At 50.2% G+C, this 16,292-nt stretch overlaps 1 protein-coding gene across 1 annotated transcript in view; it reads left to right on the top strand.

Annotated features, from left to right (window-relative positions):
• LOC135521387 (unconventional myosin-X-like) overlaps positions 1–16,292 on the top strand; it is a 314,073-nt gene that overhangs the window by 259,218 nt on the left and 38,563 nt on the right. The window contains 5 exon segments of the mRNA XM_064947288.1: positions 4,422–4,620; positions 8,861–9,049; positions 9,322–9,479; positions 9,671–9,794; positions 10,038–10,335. Of these exon segments, the coding sequence (XP_064803360.1) occupies positions 4,422–4,620; positions 8,861–9,049; positions 9,322–9,479; positions 9,671–9,794; positions 10,038–10,335 (968 nt within the window).

Below are 16,292 nucleotides of genomic sequence, written 5' to 3' on the forward strand. Positions count from 1 at the left end.
TTCTCCTTCGCCCAGACACCATCCATGAAGTTACCTGCGGCTCCAGAGTACCAAGGCTTGAAGGTGAAGCTTGTGGTTGTCCCAGCAAAGGGTGACTGGAATGAGCAGACGGGAGTTGGACGGGTGGGAGGAGGTTATGTTTCCCGTTACAGTTCCCCCCGGTCTGTACGGGACAGAGCGTTTCCCTGGAGCCCGGGACACGTGGAACGGAAATGGCCCGGTTTGCTGCAATATAGACAGCGTCGCTCCCTCATCCGGCGGTCTCTCTCAGCCTGGGAGATGCGTCCAATCTGCATGGGTTCCGGTGGAGCCAGCGAGGATAAAGGTGGGGACTCGGAGCTGGGACTGATAGGGGCTAGAGGTCTACGGTTGAGTTCTCTCTCTCTCAGACGCTGGTCAATGCGTGAGGCCAACTTGATCAGGGACTCGAGATTGTCCGGTGGTTCCCGAGTGGCCAGTTCATCTTGGATAGTGTCGGAAAGGCCTTTCAGAAAGCACACCGTGAGCGCCTCGTTGTTCCAGCCACTCGCTGCTGCCACCGTGCGGAACTGGATGGCATAGTCCGTCACGCTGCGCCGACCTTGGTGGAGAGTCAGGAGCTGTTTGGCTGAGTCAGGACCACTGCTTGGGCCTTGAAACACTCGTTTGAATTCCTCAGCAAAGGCAGAGTAGCTGGCACAGCAGGAACTATGGGCATCCCACACAGCAGTAGCCCAGGCCAGGGCTTTTTCCGACAGCAGGGTGATGATATATGCGATCTTAGACCGGTCGGTGGGAAACGACGAGGGTTGCAGCTCGAAGGAGAGAGAACATTGGGTGAGAAATCCTTTACAAGCACTCTGATAACCTGAGAACCGTTGGGGAGGTGGAAGACGAGGTTCAGCCAGGGGGTTAACTGCCATGGGTACGTGAATCTGAGGTACTGGGACGGGAACTGTTGCCGGGACAATCTCGATCAGATATCTGCTTTATGGAAGTCAGCATCTCCGACAGAAGATGAGAATGTCTAGCCATTAAGGCCTCTTGCTGAACCAGGGCGGCTTCGTGGCGTTGGACAGTCTCCTGGTGGTGGGACAGCATGGCAACAAGGTCCTGGGAACTGGCTGCCTCTGGGTTCATTTTTGGCTCTGTGTTTCTGTCAGGACCCGGTTACGAACCTGGTTCTCCGGAGTGAGAAACAGTCACTTAACCAACTGAGCCACGAATAGTCAGCAGAACCCAGAAGATGAGGCAGACACAGCAGTACTTGAGACGGTGTATTTAATAAAGTAAAAAGTGAAGTCCTTCAGGAAAACATGTAACTCCACAAGCTCAAAAGGAATTCCACAAGAACAAGGTAATCCACAAGGTAATCCTCCAAGACAAAAAGGTAAATCCACAAGGTGGTAGGTATAGCATAAAAAGCCTCAAAAGATACTCAAAAATAAATAAACAAGAACAAAAAACAGAATTCCACAAGAGCGTCCACCGGGATCAACAAGAGTACACAGAATACTAGGGCTGGGTGCTAACATACAAACACAGAGCAAAGAACTGAGGGAAACAAAGGGTTTAAATACAATCAGGAGAAACGAGGCACAGGTGCAAATAATAATGGGGATCAAGGGAAAGCAAAAGGTCAAAAAGCACAATGGGGGCATCTAGTGACCAAAAACCGGAACAACCCTGGCCAAATCCTGACAAATAAGTATTCCACCCCCGTTTTTTATGGCAAGACTAAATAAGTTCAGGAGTAAAAATGTGCTTAACAAGTCACATAATAAGTTGCGGGGACTCACTCTGTGTGCAATAATAGTGTTTAACATTCTTTTTGAATGACTACCTCATCTCTGTACCCCACACATACAATTATCTGTAAGGTCCCTCAGTCGAGCAGTGAATTTCAAACACCAATTGAACCACAAAGATCAGGGAGGTTTTCTAATGTCTCACAAAGACATTTATTGGTAAATGGGTTTTAAAAAAAGCAGACATTGAATATCCCTTTGAGGTATTTGTGTTTGTATTTTACTATGGATCCACATTAGCCAAATTTAAAAATATTACAATACATTCACAGATTTCACAACACACTGTGTGCCCTCCACTACCACATATCTACAGTACTCAATCCATGTGTATGTATAGTGCGTATGTTATCGTGTTTTGCCCAATTAAATACCTTCTAATCCCACCTTTTAAATACTTTCTGAAGGCACTGTATGTTGGCTAAATGGTGACAATAAAATAGGCTGTGTGTAGCGGTTAGCGCCTGGTCTGCTGTAGTGTTGTGCACTGAAGTCCACAAACAAAGGAAAAAGGTGAGTGGAGGAGAACATGTAGATATGAGAAGGAATTATACAACGAGCGAAATGATCATGCTGTTTGTATGTGGCTGCTATGAAAGTGAACTGTGTGTGCGGCTGATCAGGGGTGTATTCATTCTGCTGATTCTGTTGAAAAACGTTTCTTAAACGGAAGCAAACGGAACGAAACAGGGATAGAACTACCTGAATTTGTCCAATAGAAACTCTCGTTTTGCAACTGTTTGGACGAATGATTCCACCCTAGATCAACTAGATGTATGCAAGGCAGTATTGAATGTGTCTGTTCCCTTGATTACTGTCACGCCCTGGTCTAAGTATTTTGTGTTTTTCTTCATTTATTTGGTCAGGCCAGGGTGTGGCATGGGTTTTTGTATGTGGTGTATGTGGCTCCTGCCTGTTGACACGCCGCATTTTGGTCCAACTCTCCTTCACACATAGAAAACCGTAACAGAATCACCCACCACAACAGGACCAAGCGGCGTGTCAACAGGCAGGAGCAGCAGGAGAAGCAACAGAGGCAGCAGCAGCAGCAGTGGGAGAGGCTGCACTATTTGGATAAATGGACTTGGGAGGAGATCCTAGACGGAGAAGGACCCTGGGAACAGCCTGGAGAATATCGCTGCCCCAAGGAAGAACTGGAGGCGGTGAAAGAGGAGAGGCGCTGGTATGAGGAGGCAGCACGGCGAGGCGGAAGCCCGAGAGTCAGCCCCAAAAATTTCTTGATGGGGGGCTTCCTCTCAGTGCTGAGCTTCCTCTCAGTGCCGAGCTTCCTCTCAGTGCCGAGCTTCCTCTCAGTCCCAAGCTTCCCCTCAGTCCCGAGCTTCCCCTCAGTCCCGAGCTTCCCCTCAGTCCCGAGCTTCCCCTCAGTCCCGAGCTGCCCCTCAGTCCCGAACTGCCCCTCAGTCCCGGGCTGCCCCTCAGTCCAGTGGGGTCCTGGGTGAGGACTACTAGGCCAAGGTCGACGGCGAGGGTCGCCTATCTAAGGACGAGAGGAAAATGGACAAAGACTTTGATAGAGTGGAGTCCACGTCCCGCGCCGGAGCCGCCACCGTGGACAGACGCCCACTCGGACCCTCCCCTATGGGTTTTGGTGTGCGGCCGGGAGTAAGCACCTTAGGGTTGGGTTCTGTCACGCCCTGGTCTATTAACCATATTTAGGCAGCCATATTCTTTGAGTGTTTCGTGGGTGATTGTCCTTATGTCTGTCGTGTACTAGTTTGCACCAGTATTAGGCTGTTTCGGTTTTTGTTACGTTCATTGTTTTGTAGTGTTTGTGTTTAGTGCGTTTTTCATTAAACATGGATCGCAATCTACACGCCGCATTTTGGTCCGACTCTCCTTCACACATAGAAAACCGTAACAATTACTCCAATTTGTCTCTTGGCCTGTGCACTTACATTATAAACATTCATTAGAGTATCATGTAGTAACCTAAACCTATCACTGTTACATTGAAGTGGGTGAATCACAGTAACCTAAACCTGTCACTGTTACATTGAAGTGGGTGAATCACAGTAACCTAAACCTGTCACTGTTACATAGAACTGGGTGAATGACAGTAACCTAAACCTGTCACTGTTACATTGAACTGGGTGAATATGAATGACAGTAACCTAAACCTGTCACTGTTACATTGAACTGGGTGAATATGAATGACAGTAACCTAAACCTGTCACTGTTACATTGAACTGGGTGAATATGAATGACAGTAACCTAAACCTATCGCTGTTACATTGAACTGGGTGAATGACAGTTACCTAAACCTATCACTGTTACATTTAACTGGGTGAATATGAATGACAGTCATCCAATATGCTGTAATAGAAATAAGGCCGTGATGATAAAATAATATAGTCCTTCTCAATCTTAAACGGCACTGAGTGGCACTGCATCACATCTATCAATCAATTAATTTATCTATTAATAAATCTGTCTCTCTGTTAATTCAAATTCAATATGCTTTAATGGCATGAATAACAAGGTCAATGTTGCCCAAGCTATGTGATACACATAACAATTATTAAATTAACAGTGACAACAACTGTCTGTCGGTCGGTCTAGGAGTTACAGACATGTGTTCATGTTGTTTGACGATATGCCAATATTGTGAAACAGGGAACTGTGGATGTTGGACTGATCGACTCTGTGTGCGCGTCAGACAACCCTGACAGACCCAACTCGTTTGTCATCATCACTGCTAACCGTGTGATCCACTGCAACACTGAGATGCCTGAAGAGATGCACCACTGGATCGGCCTGCTGCAGAAACCTAAAGGAGACGCCAGGACAGACGGACAGGACTTCCTGGTCAGAGGTTAGTGACCTCCACTACCGTTCAAAAGGTTGGGGTCACGTAGAAGTGTCCTTGTTTTTGGAAGATGGTTTCCATTTAATTCCCTCTGTTATTATTATGAGCCATCCTCCCCTCAGCAGCCTCCACTGATTCATACCCATACATACCTGTATCCATTCATACCCATACATACCTGTATCCATTCATACCCATACATACCTGTATCCATTCATACCCATACATACCTGTATCCATTCATACCCATACATACCTGTATCCATTCATACCCATACTTACCTGTATCCATTCATACCCATACATACCTGTATCCATTCATACCCATACTTACCTGTATCCATTCATACCCATACATACCTGTATCCATTCATACCCATACTTACCTGTATCCATTCATACCCATACATACCTGTATCCCTTCATACCCATACATACCTGTATCCATTCATACCCATACATACCTGCATCCATTCATACCCATACTTACCTGTATCCATTCATACCCATACTTACCTGTATCCATTCATACCCATACTTACCTGTATCCATTCATACCTGTATCCATTCATACCCATACTTACCTGTATCCATACATACCCATACTTACCTGTATCCATACATACCCATACTTACCTGTATCCATACTTACCTGTATCCATTCATACCCATACTTACCTGCATCCATTCATACCCATACTTACCTGTATCCATTCATACCCATGCTTACCTGTATCCATTCATACCCATACTTACCTGTATCCATTCATACCTGTATCCATTCATACCCATACTTACCTGTATCCATACATACCCATACTTACCTGTATCCATACATACCCATACTTACCTGTATCCATACTTACCTGTATCCATTCATACCCATACTTACCTGCATCCATTCATACCCATACTTACCTGTATCCATTCATACCCATGCTTACCTGTATCCATTCATACCCATACTTACCTGTATCCATTCATACCCATACTTACCTGTATCCATTCATACCCATACTTACCTGTATCCATTCATATCCATACTTACCTGTATCCATTCATACCCATACATACCTGTATCCATTCATATCCATTCATACTTACCTGTATCCATTCATACCCATACTTACCTGTATCCATTCATACCCATACTTACCTGTATCCATTCATACCCATACTTACCTGTATCCATTCATACCCATACTTACCTGTATCCATTCATACCCATACATACCTGTATCCATTCATACCCATACTTACCTGTATCCATTCATACCCATACTTACCTGTATCCATTCATACCCATACTTACCTGTATCCATTCATACCCATACATAGCTGTATCCATACATACCTGTATCCATTCATACCCATACTTACCTGTATCCATATCCATACATACCCATACATACCCATACTTACCTGTATCCATACTTACCTGTATCCATTCATACCCATACTTACCTGTATCCATTCATACCTGTATCCATTCATACCCATACATAGCTGTATCCAAACATACCTGTATCCATTCATACCCATACTTACCTGTATCCATACATACCCATACTTACCTGTATCCATACTTACCTGTATCCATTCATACCCATACTTACCTGTATCCATTCATACCCATACTTACCTGTATCCATACTTACCTGTATCCATTCATACCCATACTTACCTGTATCCATTCATACCCATACTTACCTGTATCCATTCATACCCATACTTACCTGTATCCATTCATACCCATACTTACCTGTATCCATACATACCCATACTTACCTGTAGCCATACTTACCTGTATTCATTCATACCCATACTTACCTGTATCCATTCATACCTGTATCCATTCATACCCATACATAGCTGTATCCATACATACCTGTATCCATTCATACCCATACTTACCTGTATCCATTCATACCCATACATAGCTGTATCCATTCTTACCCATACATACCTTTATCCCTTCATACCCATAAGTAACTCAATCAATCAAATGAATTTATAAAGCCGTTTTACATCAGCAGATGTCACAGCAGATGGGTGGCAGGTAGCCTAGTAGTTAGAGCTGACAAGGTGCCAATCTGTCGTTCTGCCCCTGAACAGGCAGTTAACCCACTGTTCCCCTTAACAGGCAGTTAACCCACTGTTCCCCTGAGCAAGGCAGTTAACCCACTGTTCCCCTGAGCAAGGCAGTTAACCCACTGTTCCCCTGAGCAAGGCAGTTAACCCACTGTTCCCCTGAACAAGGCAGTTAACCCACTGTTCCCCTGAGCAAGGCAGTTAACCCACTGTTCCCCTGAACAGGCAGTTAACCCACTGTTCCCCTGAACAGGCAGTTAACCCACTGTTCCCCTGAACAGGCAGTTAACCCACTGTTCCCCTGAGCAAGGCAGTTAACCCACTGTTCCCCTGAGCAAGGCAGTTAACCCACTGTTCCCCTGAACAAGGCAGTTAACCCACTGTTCCCCTGAACAAGGCAGTTAACCCACTGTTCCCCTGAACAGGCAGTTAACCCACTGTTCCCCTGAACAAGGCAGTTAACCCACTGTTCCCCTGAACAGGCAGTTAACCCACTGTTCCCCTGAACAAGGCAGTTAACCCACTGTTCCCCTGAACAGGCAGTTAACCCACTGTTCCCCTGAGCAAGGCAGTTAACCCACTGTTCCCTGAGCAAGGCAGTTAACCCACTGTTCCCCTGAGCAAGGCAGTTAACCCACTGTTCCCCTGAAAAAGGCAGTTAACCCACTGTTCCCCTGAGCAAGGCAGTTAACCCACTGTTCCCCTGAACAAGGCAGTTAACCCACTGTTCCCCTGAACAGGCAGTTAACCCACTGTTCCCCTGAACAGGCAGTTAACCCACTGTTCCCCTGAGCAAGGCAGTTAACCCACTGTTCCCTGAGCAAGGCAGTTAACCCACTGTTCCCCTGAGCAAGGCAGTTAACCCACTGTTCCCCTGAACAGGCAGTTAACCCACTGTTCCCCTGAACAAGGCAGTTAACCCACTGTTCCCCTGAACAGGCAGTTAACCCACTGTTCCCCTGAACAAGGCAGTTAACCCACTGTTCCCCTGAACAAGGCAGTTAACCCACTGTTCCCCTGAACAGGCAGTCAACCCACTGTTCCCCTGAACAGGCAGTTAACCCACTGTTCCCCTGAACAGGCAGTTAACCCACTGTTCCCCTGAACAGGCAGTTAACCCACTGTTCCCCTGAGCAAGGCAGTTAACCCACTGTTCCCTGAGCAAGGCAGTTAACCCACTGTTCCCCTGAACAGGCAGTTAACCCACTGTTCCCCTGAACAAGGCAGTTAACCCACTGTTCCCACTGTTCCTAGGCCGTCATTGAAAATAACAATTTGTTCTTAACTGACTTGCCTAGATAAATAAAGTTAGCAATTTATTTAAAAAAAAAGGTGCTGTACAGAAACCCAGCCTAAAACCTAAAGCCTAAAACAGCAAGCAATGCAGGTGCAGAAGCACGTTGGCTAGGAAAAACTCCCTAGAAAGGCCAGAACCTAGGAAGTAACCTAGAGAGGAACCAGGCTCTGAGGGGTGGCCAGTCCTCTTCTGGCTGTACTGGGTAGAGAGGAACCAGGCTCTGAGGGGTGGCCAGTCCTCTTCTGGCTGTCCTGGGTAGAGAGGAACCAGGCTCTGAGGGGTGGCCAGTCCTCTTCTGGCTGTCCTGGGTAGAGAGGAACCAGGCTCTGAGGGGTGGCCAGTCCTCTTCTGGCTGTCCTGGGTAGAGAGGAACCAGGCTCTGAGGGGTGGCCAGTCCTCTACTGGCTGTACTGGGTAGAGAGGAACCAGGCTCTGAGGGGTGGCCAGTCCTCTTCTGGCTGTACTGGGTAGAGAGGAACCAGGCTCTGAGGGGTGGCCAGTCCTCTTCTGTGCCAGATGGAGATTATCTGGGTCCATTCTTATCCATACGTACCTGGGTCCATTCTTATCCATACGTACCTGGGTCCATTCTTATCCATACGTACCTGGGTCCATTCTTATCCATACGTACCTGGGTCCATTCTTATCCATACGTACCTGGGTCCATACGTACCTGTATGGTGTCTTTAAGGTGATGTTACACTGGGCAGCACTAGAGCATAAAGTGGAGTTTTCCTTTTGAATAAGATTATCTTATAATAGATCTGCCAATTTACTCTATAATTGTTTATACAGTCAGTTTGTTGTCTGTTCTCAGTACTGGATATAACCTTAGTGTCCTTCTCTCTCTCTACCCAGGTTGGCTTCACAAGGAGATAAGGGCTAAGAGCACTAGTCTGAAGCTGAAGAAGAGATGGTTTGTATTGACCTCTAACTCTCTGGACTACTACAAGTCTTCAGAGCGCAGTGCGTCCAAGCTGGGGACCCTGGTCCTCAACAGTCTCTGCTCTGTGGTCCAGCCCGACGAGAAGGTCTTCAAGGACACCGGTAGGTAGAGACTGAGAATAGGAAGTGTTCAATGTTGTCAAGACAGCACAAACACATCCGGGACCAGGCTAATGCATTCCAGCAAGAATGTGTCTGTCTACCATATCATATATATATACATTACTTTAATGGTCCTTGAGTCACTCAGTATGTGTCAAAATAGTGAGCTAGGAAATAGTGAGCTAGGAAATAGGGGGCCATTTGTTTTGTGATGCAACCGCATACTTTTCCACGTTCTTAAACTTCCTTCCTTCCTGTCTCCCCACCCCCAGGTTACTGGAGCATTATCGTCCACGGCCGTAAACACTCGTACCACCTCTACACCAAACTACTGAACGAGGCTATGCGCTGGGCGTCGGCCATACAGGGGGCTGTCGACAGCAAGGTTCCCATAGAGACACCCACACAGCAACTCATCAGGGACATCAAGGTACAGACAATCACCAGCCTGCATACTGAGATGTGGTCATTTTATGTCAGATCTGTTTGTGATCTCAATCTGCCATTGTTATATTGTTGTCTACATAGAGAGGGACCAGGCTCAGGAGATGCTAGTGATGATGAAGGAACTTGAGACATTTCTCTGACCTCTGACCTTTAACCCCTGACCTTTCCCCCCAGGAGAGCAGCATGAACGTGGAGGCTGTAGAGCAGACGTACTGGAGGAACCCTATCCTCAGATATACCCAGCACCCCCTCCACTCCCCCCTGCTGCCTCTGCCTTACGGGGAGGTCAACATCCACCGTGAGTTGTTCACCTATAAGACCCTGAAGGGACTTATTACAGCTAGTTTATATTTTATACTGCAAGGACTTGATTTACTTCTTTTGACTCCTTGTGGAGCAAAGGGTCTCATGTATTTTACAACAGTTGTATTAACCATTTTGCTAGGAATGAAATGCATAAAGCAGTGACCACCATAACTTTCCCTTTCTCACTCTCACTCTCACACTCTCTCTCTCGCTCTCCCCCTCTCCCCACCCCCAGTCCAAAAGGAGAAGGGCTATGCCAGCCTGCAGGATGAGGCAGTGAAGATCTTCAACTCTCTACAGGAGATGGAGGCTGTGTCTGATCCGGTCCCGATCATCCAGGGCATCCTCCAGACCTGCCACGACCTGCGACTGCTCCGAGACGAGGTCTACTGTCAGCTCATCAAGCAGACCAATCATGTGCCACAGCCCAACAGCTCGGCCAATCGTGCCCACTGGCACCTCCTCACCTGTATGAGCTGTACCTTCCTGCCCAGCCGGGGCATCTTGCGTTACCTCAAGTTCCACCTCAAAAGGTACTTTTACCTTCAAAATGCAATTGCGGGGAAAACAGCTTTGGAAGCTTCGTCTCCTTGTCCTTGTTGAAGAGAGGAGGGTTTCAGCTTTCTGTCGGTGTAAATATTTTTCTCAACTCTCTATATTCGGGTTGCGGAAGACACATTTCAGTTGAAGGCATTCAGTTTGTCAACTGACGAGGTATCCCCCTTTCCCTTCCCCTTCCCCTTCCCCTTCCTCTTCCTTTCCTTTCCTTTCCCTTCCCCTTCCCTTCCCCTTCCTTTCCCTTCCCCTTCCTTCCCCTTCCCTTCCCTTCCCTTCCCCTTCCTTTCCCTCCCTTCCTTTCCCTTCCCCTTCCCCTTCCCTTCCCCTTCCCTTCCCCTTCCCTTCCCTTCCCCTTCCTTTCCCCTTCCCCTTCCCTTCCTTCCCTTCCTTCCTTCCCTTTTCCTTCCTTCCCCCTTCCCTTCCCTTCCCCTTCCCTTCCTTCCCCTTCCCTTCCTTCCCTTCCCTTCCCTTCCTTTCCCTTCCCTTCCCTTCCTCCTTCCCTTCCCTTCCTTTCCCCTTCCTTCCCCTTCCTTCCTTCCCTTCCTTCCTTCCCTTCCCCTTCCTTCCCTTCCTTCCTTCCTTTCCCTTCCCCCTTCCCTTCCCCTTCCCTTCCCCTTCCCCCCTTCCCTTCCCCTTCCCCTTCCCCCTTCCTTCCCTTCCTTCCCTTCCCCTTCCCTTCCCCTTCCCCCTTTCCTTTCCCTTCCCCTTTCCCTTCCCTTCCCCTTCCTTCCTTCCCTTCCCTTCCTTTCCCTTCCCCCTTCCTTCCTTCCTTCCCTTCCCTTCCTCCTTTCCCTTCCCCTTCCTTCCCTTCCCTTCCCTTCCCCCTTCCTTCCTTCCTTCCCCCCCTTCCCTTCCCTTCCTTCCCTTCCTTCCCTTCCCTTCCCCTTCCTTTCCCTTCTCCCTTCCTTCCCTTCCCCTTCACTTCCCTTCCCTTTCCCTTTCCTTCCCCCTTCCCTTCCTTTCCCTTCCCCCTTCCTTTTCCCTTCCCCTTCCCCTTCCTTCCCTTCCTTTTCCCTTCCCCCTTCCTTCCCCCCTTCCTCCTTCCCTTCCCTTCCCTTCCCTTCCTTTCCTTCCCCCCTTCTTCCCTTCCTTCCCCCTTCCTTCCCCTTCCCTTCCCCTTCCCTTCCTTCCCTTCCTTCTTCCTTCCTTCCTTCCTTCCTTCCCTTCCCCTTCCCTTTCCCCCTTTTCCTTCCCTTCCCCTTCCCCTTCCTTCCCCTTCCCTTCCCTTCCCTTCCTTCCCCTTCCCCTTTTCCCTTCCTTCTTCCCTTCCCCTTCCCTTCCTTTCTTCCTTTCCCCTTCCCTTCCCTTCCCCTTCCCCTTCCTTTCCATTCCCCTTCCCCTTCCTTCCCTTCCCTTCCTTTCCCTTCCTTCCCTTTCCCTTCCTTCCCCCTTCCCTTCCTTTCCTTCCCTTCCTTCCCTTCCCTTTCCCTTCCCTTCATTTCCCTTCCCCTTCCCCTTCCTTCCTTCCCCCTTCCCTTCATTTTTCCCTTCCCCCTTCCCCTTCCCTTCCTTTCCCTTCCCCTTCCTTCCCCTTCCTTCCCTTCCTTTCCCTTCCTTCCCTTCCCTTCCTTCCCTTCCCTTCCTTTCCTTCCCCTTCCTTTCCCTTCCTTCCTTTTCCTTCCCTTCCTCCCTTCCCTTCCTTCCCTTTCCCTTCCCTTCCTTCCTTCCCCCTTCCTTCCTTCCTTCCCTCCTTTCCTTTCCCTTCCTTTCCCTTCCTTCCCTTCCCTTCCCCCTTCCCTTCCCTTCCTTTCCTTCCTTTCCCCTTCCTTCCCTTCCCCTTCCCTTTCCTTTTCCCTTCCCTTTCCCTTCCTTCCTTCCTTTCCTTCCTTCCTTCCCCCTTCCTTTCCCTTCCTTCCTTCCTTTCCCTTCCTTCCTTCCCCTTCCTTTCCCTTCCCTTCCCTTCCTTCCTTCCCTTCTTCCTTCCCCTTCCTTTCCCTTCCTTCCTTCCTTCCCCCTTCCTTCCTTTCCCCTTCCCTTCTCCTTCCCTTCCCTTCCTTCCTTTCCCTTCCCTTCCTTTCCCCTTCCTTTCCCTTCCTTCTTCCCTTCCTTCCTTCCTTTCCCTTCCCTTCCTTTCCCTTCCTTTCCCTTCCTTCCTTTCCCTTCCCTTCCTTCCCTTCCCCTTCCCTTCCTTTCCCTCCTTCCTTCCCCTTCCCTTCCCCTTCCTTTCCTTCCTTCCCCTTCCTTCCTTTCCCTTCCTTCCCTTTTCCTTCCTTCCTTCCCTTCCCCTTCCTTCCTTCCTTCCCTTCCTTTCCCCCTTCCCTTCCCTTTCCCTTCCTTCCTTCCCCTTCCTTCCCCCCTTCCCCTTCCTTTCCTTCCCTTCCTTCCTTTCCTTCCCCTTCCCCTTCCCTTCCTTTCCCTTCCCCTTCCCCTTCTCTTCCTTTCCCTCCCCCTTCCCTTCCTTTCCCTTCCCTTCCTTTCCCCTTCCCCTTCCCCTTCCTTCCCTTTCCCTTCCTTCCCCTTCCCCTTCCCTTCCCTTCCCCTTCCTTCCCTCCCTTCCTTTCCCTTCCTTCCCTTCCTCCCTTCCTTCCTTTCCTTCCTTCCCTTCCCCCTTCCTCCTTCCCTTCCCTTCCTTTCCCTTCCTTCCCTTCCTTCCCTTCCCTTCCTTTCCCTTCCTTCCCTTCCTTTTCCTTCCTTCCTTTCCCCTTCCTTCCTTCCTTCCTTCCTTTCCCTTTCCTTTTCCTTCCCTTCCCCTTCTTCCCTTCCTTCCTTCCCTTCCCTTCCTTCCTTTCCCCTTCCCTTCCTTTCCCTTCCCCCTTCCTTCCTTCTTCCTTCCCTTCCTTCCTCCCTTCCTTCCCCTTCCCCCTTCCCCTTCCTTCCCTTCCCTTCCCTTCCCCTTCCCTTCCCTTCCCTTCCTTCCTTTCCCTTCCCTTCCTTCCTTCCCCCTCCCTTCCCTTCCCCTTCCTTCCCCTTCCCTTTCCCCTTTCCTTCCTTTCCCTTCCCCCTTCCCCCCTTCCTTCCTTTTCCCCTTCCTTTCCCCCCTTCCTTCCCCTTCCTCCTTCCTTCCTTCCCTTCCTTTCCTTTCCTTTCCCTTCCTTCCCCTTCCTTCCCTTCCCCTTCCCTTCCCTTCCTTCCCTTCCCCTTCCCTTCCCTTCCTTCCCCTTCCCTTCCCCCTTCCCTTCCTTCCCCTTCCTTCCCCCCCTTCCCTTCCTTCCCTTCCCTTCCTTCCTTCCCTTCCTTTCCTTCCCTTCCCTTCCTTCCTTCCCCTTCCCTTCTTTCCCTTCCCTTCCTTCCCTTCCTTCCCTTCCCCTTTCCTTCCTTTCCCTTCCTTCCCCTTCCCTTTCCCCTTCCTTTCCCTTCCTTCCCCTTCCCTTCCCTTCCTTCCCCTTCCCTTCCTTCCCCTTCCCTTCCCCTTCCTTCCCTTCCTTTCCCTTCCCCTTCCCCCCTTCCCCTTCCCTTCCTTCCCTTCCCTTCCTTCCTTTCCCTTCCCCTTCCTTTCCTTCCCTTCCTTCCTTCCTTCCTTCCCTTCCTTTCCCTTCCCCTTCCCTTCCTTTCCCTTCCCCTTCCTTCCCCCTTCCCTTCCTTTCCTTCCCTTCCCCCTTCCTTTCCCTTCCCTTCCTTTCCCCCTTCCTTTCCCTTCCCTTCCTTCCTTCCCTTCCCTTCCTTCCCTTCCCTTCCTTCCTTTCCCTTCCTTTCTTCCTTCCCTTCCCTTCCCTTTCCCTTCCCTTCCTTTCCTTCCCTTCCCTTCCTTTCCCTTCCCCTTCCCTTCCCTTCCTTCCTTCCCTTTCCCTTCCTTTCCCTTCCCCTTCCCTTCCTTCCCTTCCTTCCCTTCCTTCCCTTCCCTTCCCTTCCTTCCCTTCCTTTCCTTCCCTTCCTTTCCCTTCCCTTCCTTTCCCTTCCCTTCCTTCCCTTCCTTTCCCTTCCCTTCCTTCCCTTCCTTCCCTTCCCTTCCCTTCCTTCCTTCCCTTCCTTTCCCTTCCCCTTCCTTTCCCTTCCCCTTCCCTTCCCTTCCCTTCCTTTCCCTTCCCTTCCCTTCCCCTTCCCTTCCCTTCCTTTCCTTCCTTCCCTTCCCTTCCCCCCCTTCCTTTCCCTTCCCCTTCCCCTTCCCTTCCTTCCTTTCCTTCCCTTCCCCTTCCTTCCTTCCCTTCCCCTTCCTTCCCCTTCCTTCCTTTTCCCTTCCTTTTCCCTTCCTTCCTTCCTTCCCTTCCCCTTCCTTTCCCTTCCCTTCCCTTCCTTCTTCCTTCCCCTTCCCCTTCCCTTCCCTTCCCTTCCCCTTCCTTCCCTTCCTTCCCTTCCTTCCCTTCCTTCCCTTCCCCTTCCCCTTCCTTCCTTCCCTTCCTTTCCCTTCACTTCCTTTCCCTTCCCTTCCTTCCCCTTCCCTTCCCTTCCTTCCCCTTCCCCTTTCCCTTCCTTTCCTTCCTTCCCTTCCCCTTCCCTTCCTTCCCTTCCCCTTCCTTCCTTTCCTTCCTCCCCTTCCTTCCTTCCTTCCCTTCCTTCCCTTCCTTCCTTCCCTTCCCTTCCCTTCCTTCCCTTCCTTCCCCCTTCCCTTCCTTCCTTCCTTCCCTTCCCCCTTCCCTCCCTTCCTTCCCTTCCTTCCCTTCCCTTCCTTTCCCCTTCCTCCTTCCCCCTTCCCCCTTCCTTCCTTCCCCTTCCTCCTTCCCCCTTCCCTTCCCTTCCTTCCTTTCCCTTCCCCTTCCCTTCCCCCTTCCCCTTCCCTTCCTTCCCTTCCTTCCCTTCCCTTCCCTTCCTTCCTTCCCCTTCCCCTTCCTTCCTTTCCTTCCCCTTCCTTTCCTTCCCTTCCCTTCCTTCCCTTCCTTCCTTCCTTCCTTTCCCTTCCCCTTCCTTCCCTTCCCCTTTCCTTCCCCTTCCTTCCCCCCTTCCCTTCCCTTCCTTTCTTCCTTCCTTCCTTTCCCTTCCCCCTTCCCTTCCTTCCCCCTTCCTTCCTTCCCTTCCCTTCCTTCCTTCCTTCCCCCTTCCTTCCCCCTTCCTTCCCCCCTTCCTTCCCTTCCTTCCCTTTCCTTCCCCTTCCCTTCCCTTCCTTTCCCTTTCCTTTCCTTCCCTTCCTTTCCCTTCCCTTCCTTCCCCTTCCTTTTCCTTCCTTCCCTTCCTTCCTTCCCCTTCTTCCTTCCTTCCTTCCTTTCCTTCCCTTCCCTTCCTTTCCCCCTTCCTTTCCCTTCCCTTCCCCTTTCCTTCCTTCCTTCCCTTCCCCTTCCCTTCCTTCCCTTCCCCTTCCCCCTTCCCTTCCTTCCTTCCCTTCCCTTCCCTTCCTTCCTTCCTTTCCTTCCCTTCCCTTCCTTCCCTTCCTTTCCCTTCCTTCCCTTCCTTCCCCCCTTCCCTTCCTTTCCCTTCCCTTCCTTCCTTTCCCTTCCTTCCCTTCCTTTCCCTTCCCCCTTCCTTCCCCCCTTCCCCCCTTCCCTTCCCTTCCCCTTCCTTTCCCTTCCTTCCTTCCTTTCCCCTTCCTTCTTCCTTCCTTTCCCTTCCTTCCCCTTCCCTTCCTTCCCCTTTTCCTTCCCTTCCTTCCTTTCCCTTCCTTCCCTTCCTTCCCCTTCCTTCCTTCCCCTTCCTTCCTCCTTCCCTTCCCTTCCCTTCCCTTCCCTTCCCCCTTCCTTCCCTTCCCTTCCCTTCCCTTCCTTTCCCTTCCCCTTCCTTCCTTTCCTTCCTTCCTTTCCTTCCTTCCCCCTTCCTTTCCCTTCCTTTCCCCCCCTTCCTTCCTTCCTTCCTTCCTTCCCTTCCCTTCCTTTCCCTTCCCTTCCTTCCTTCCCTTCCCCCTTCCTCCCTTCCCTTCCCCTTCCTTCCCTTCCTTCCTTCCTTCCTCCCCTTCCCCTTCTTCCCTTCCTTCCCTTCCTTTCCTTTCCCCCCTTCCTTCCTTCCCTTCCCTTCCTTTCCTTTCCTTCCCCTTCCTTCCTTCCTTTCCCTTCCTTCCTTCCTTTTCCTTCCCCCTTCCCTTCCCTTTCTTCCTTCCCTTCCTTCCTTCCTTCCCTTCCTTTCCTTCCCT

This window comes from Oncorhynchus masou, chromosome 29, assembly GCF_036934945.1.
Source record: "Oncorhynchus masou masou isolate Uvic2021 chromosome 29, UVic_Omas_1.1, whole genome shotgun sequence".
Lineage (NCBI taxonomy): Eukaryota > Metazoa > Chordata > Actinopteri > Salmoniformes > Salmonidae > Oncorhynchus > Oncorhynchus masou.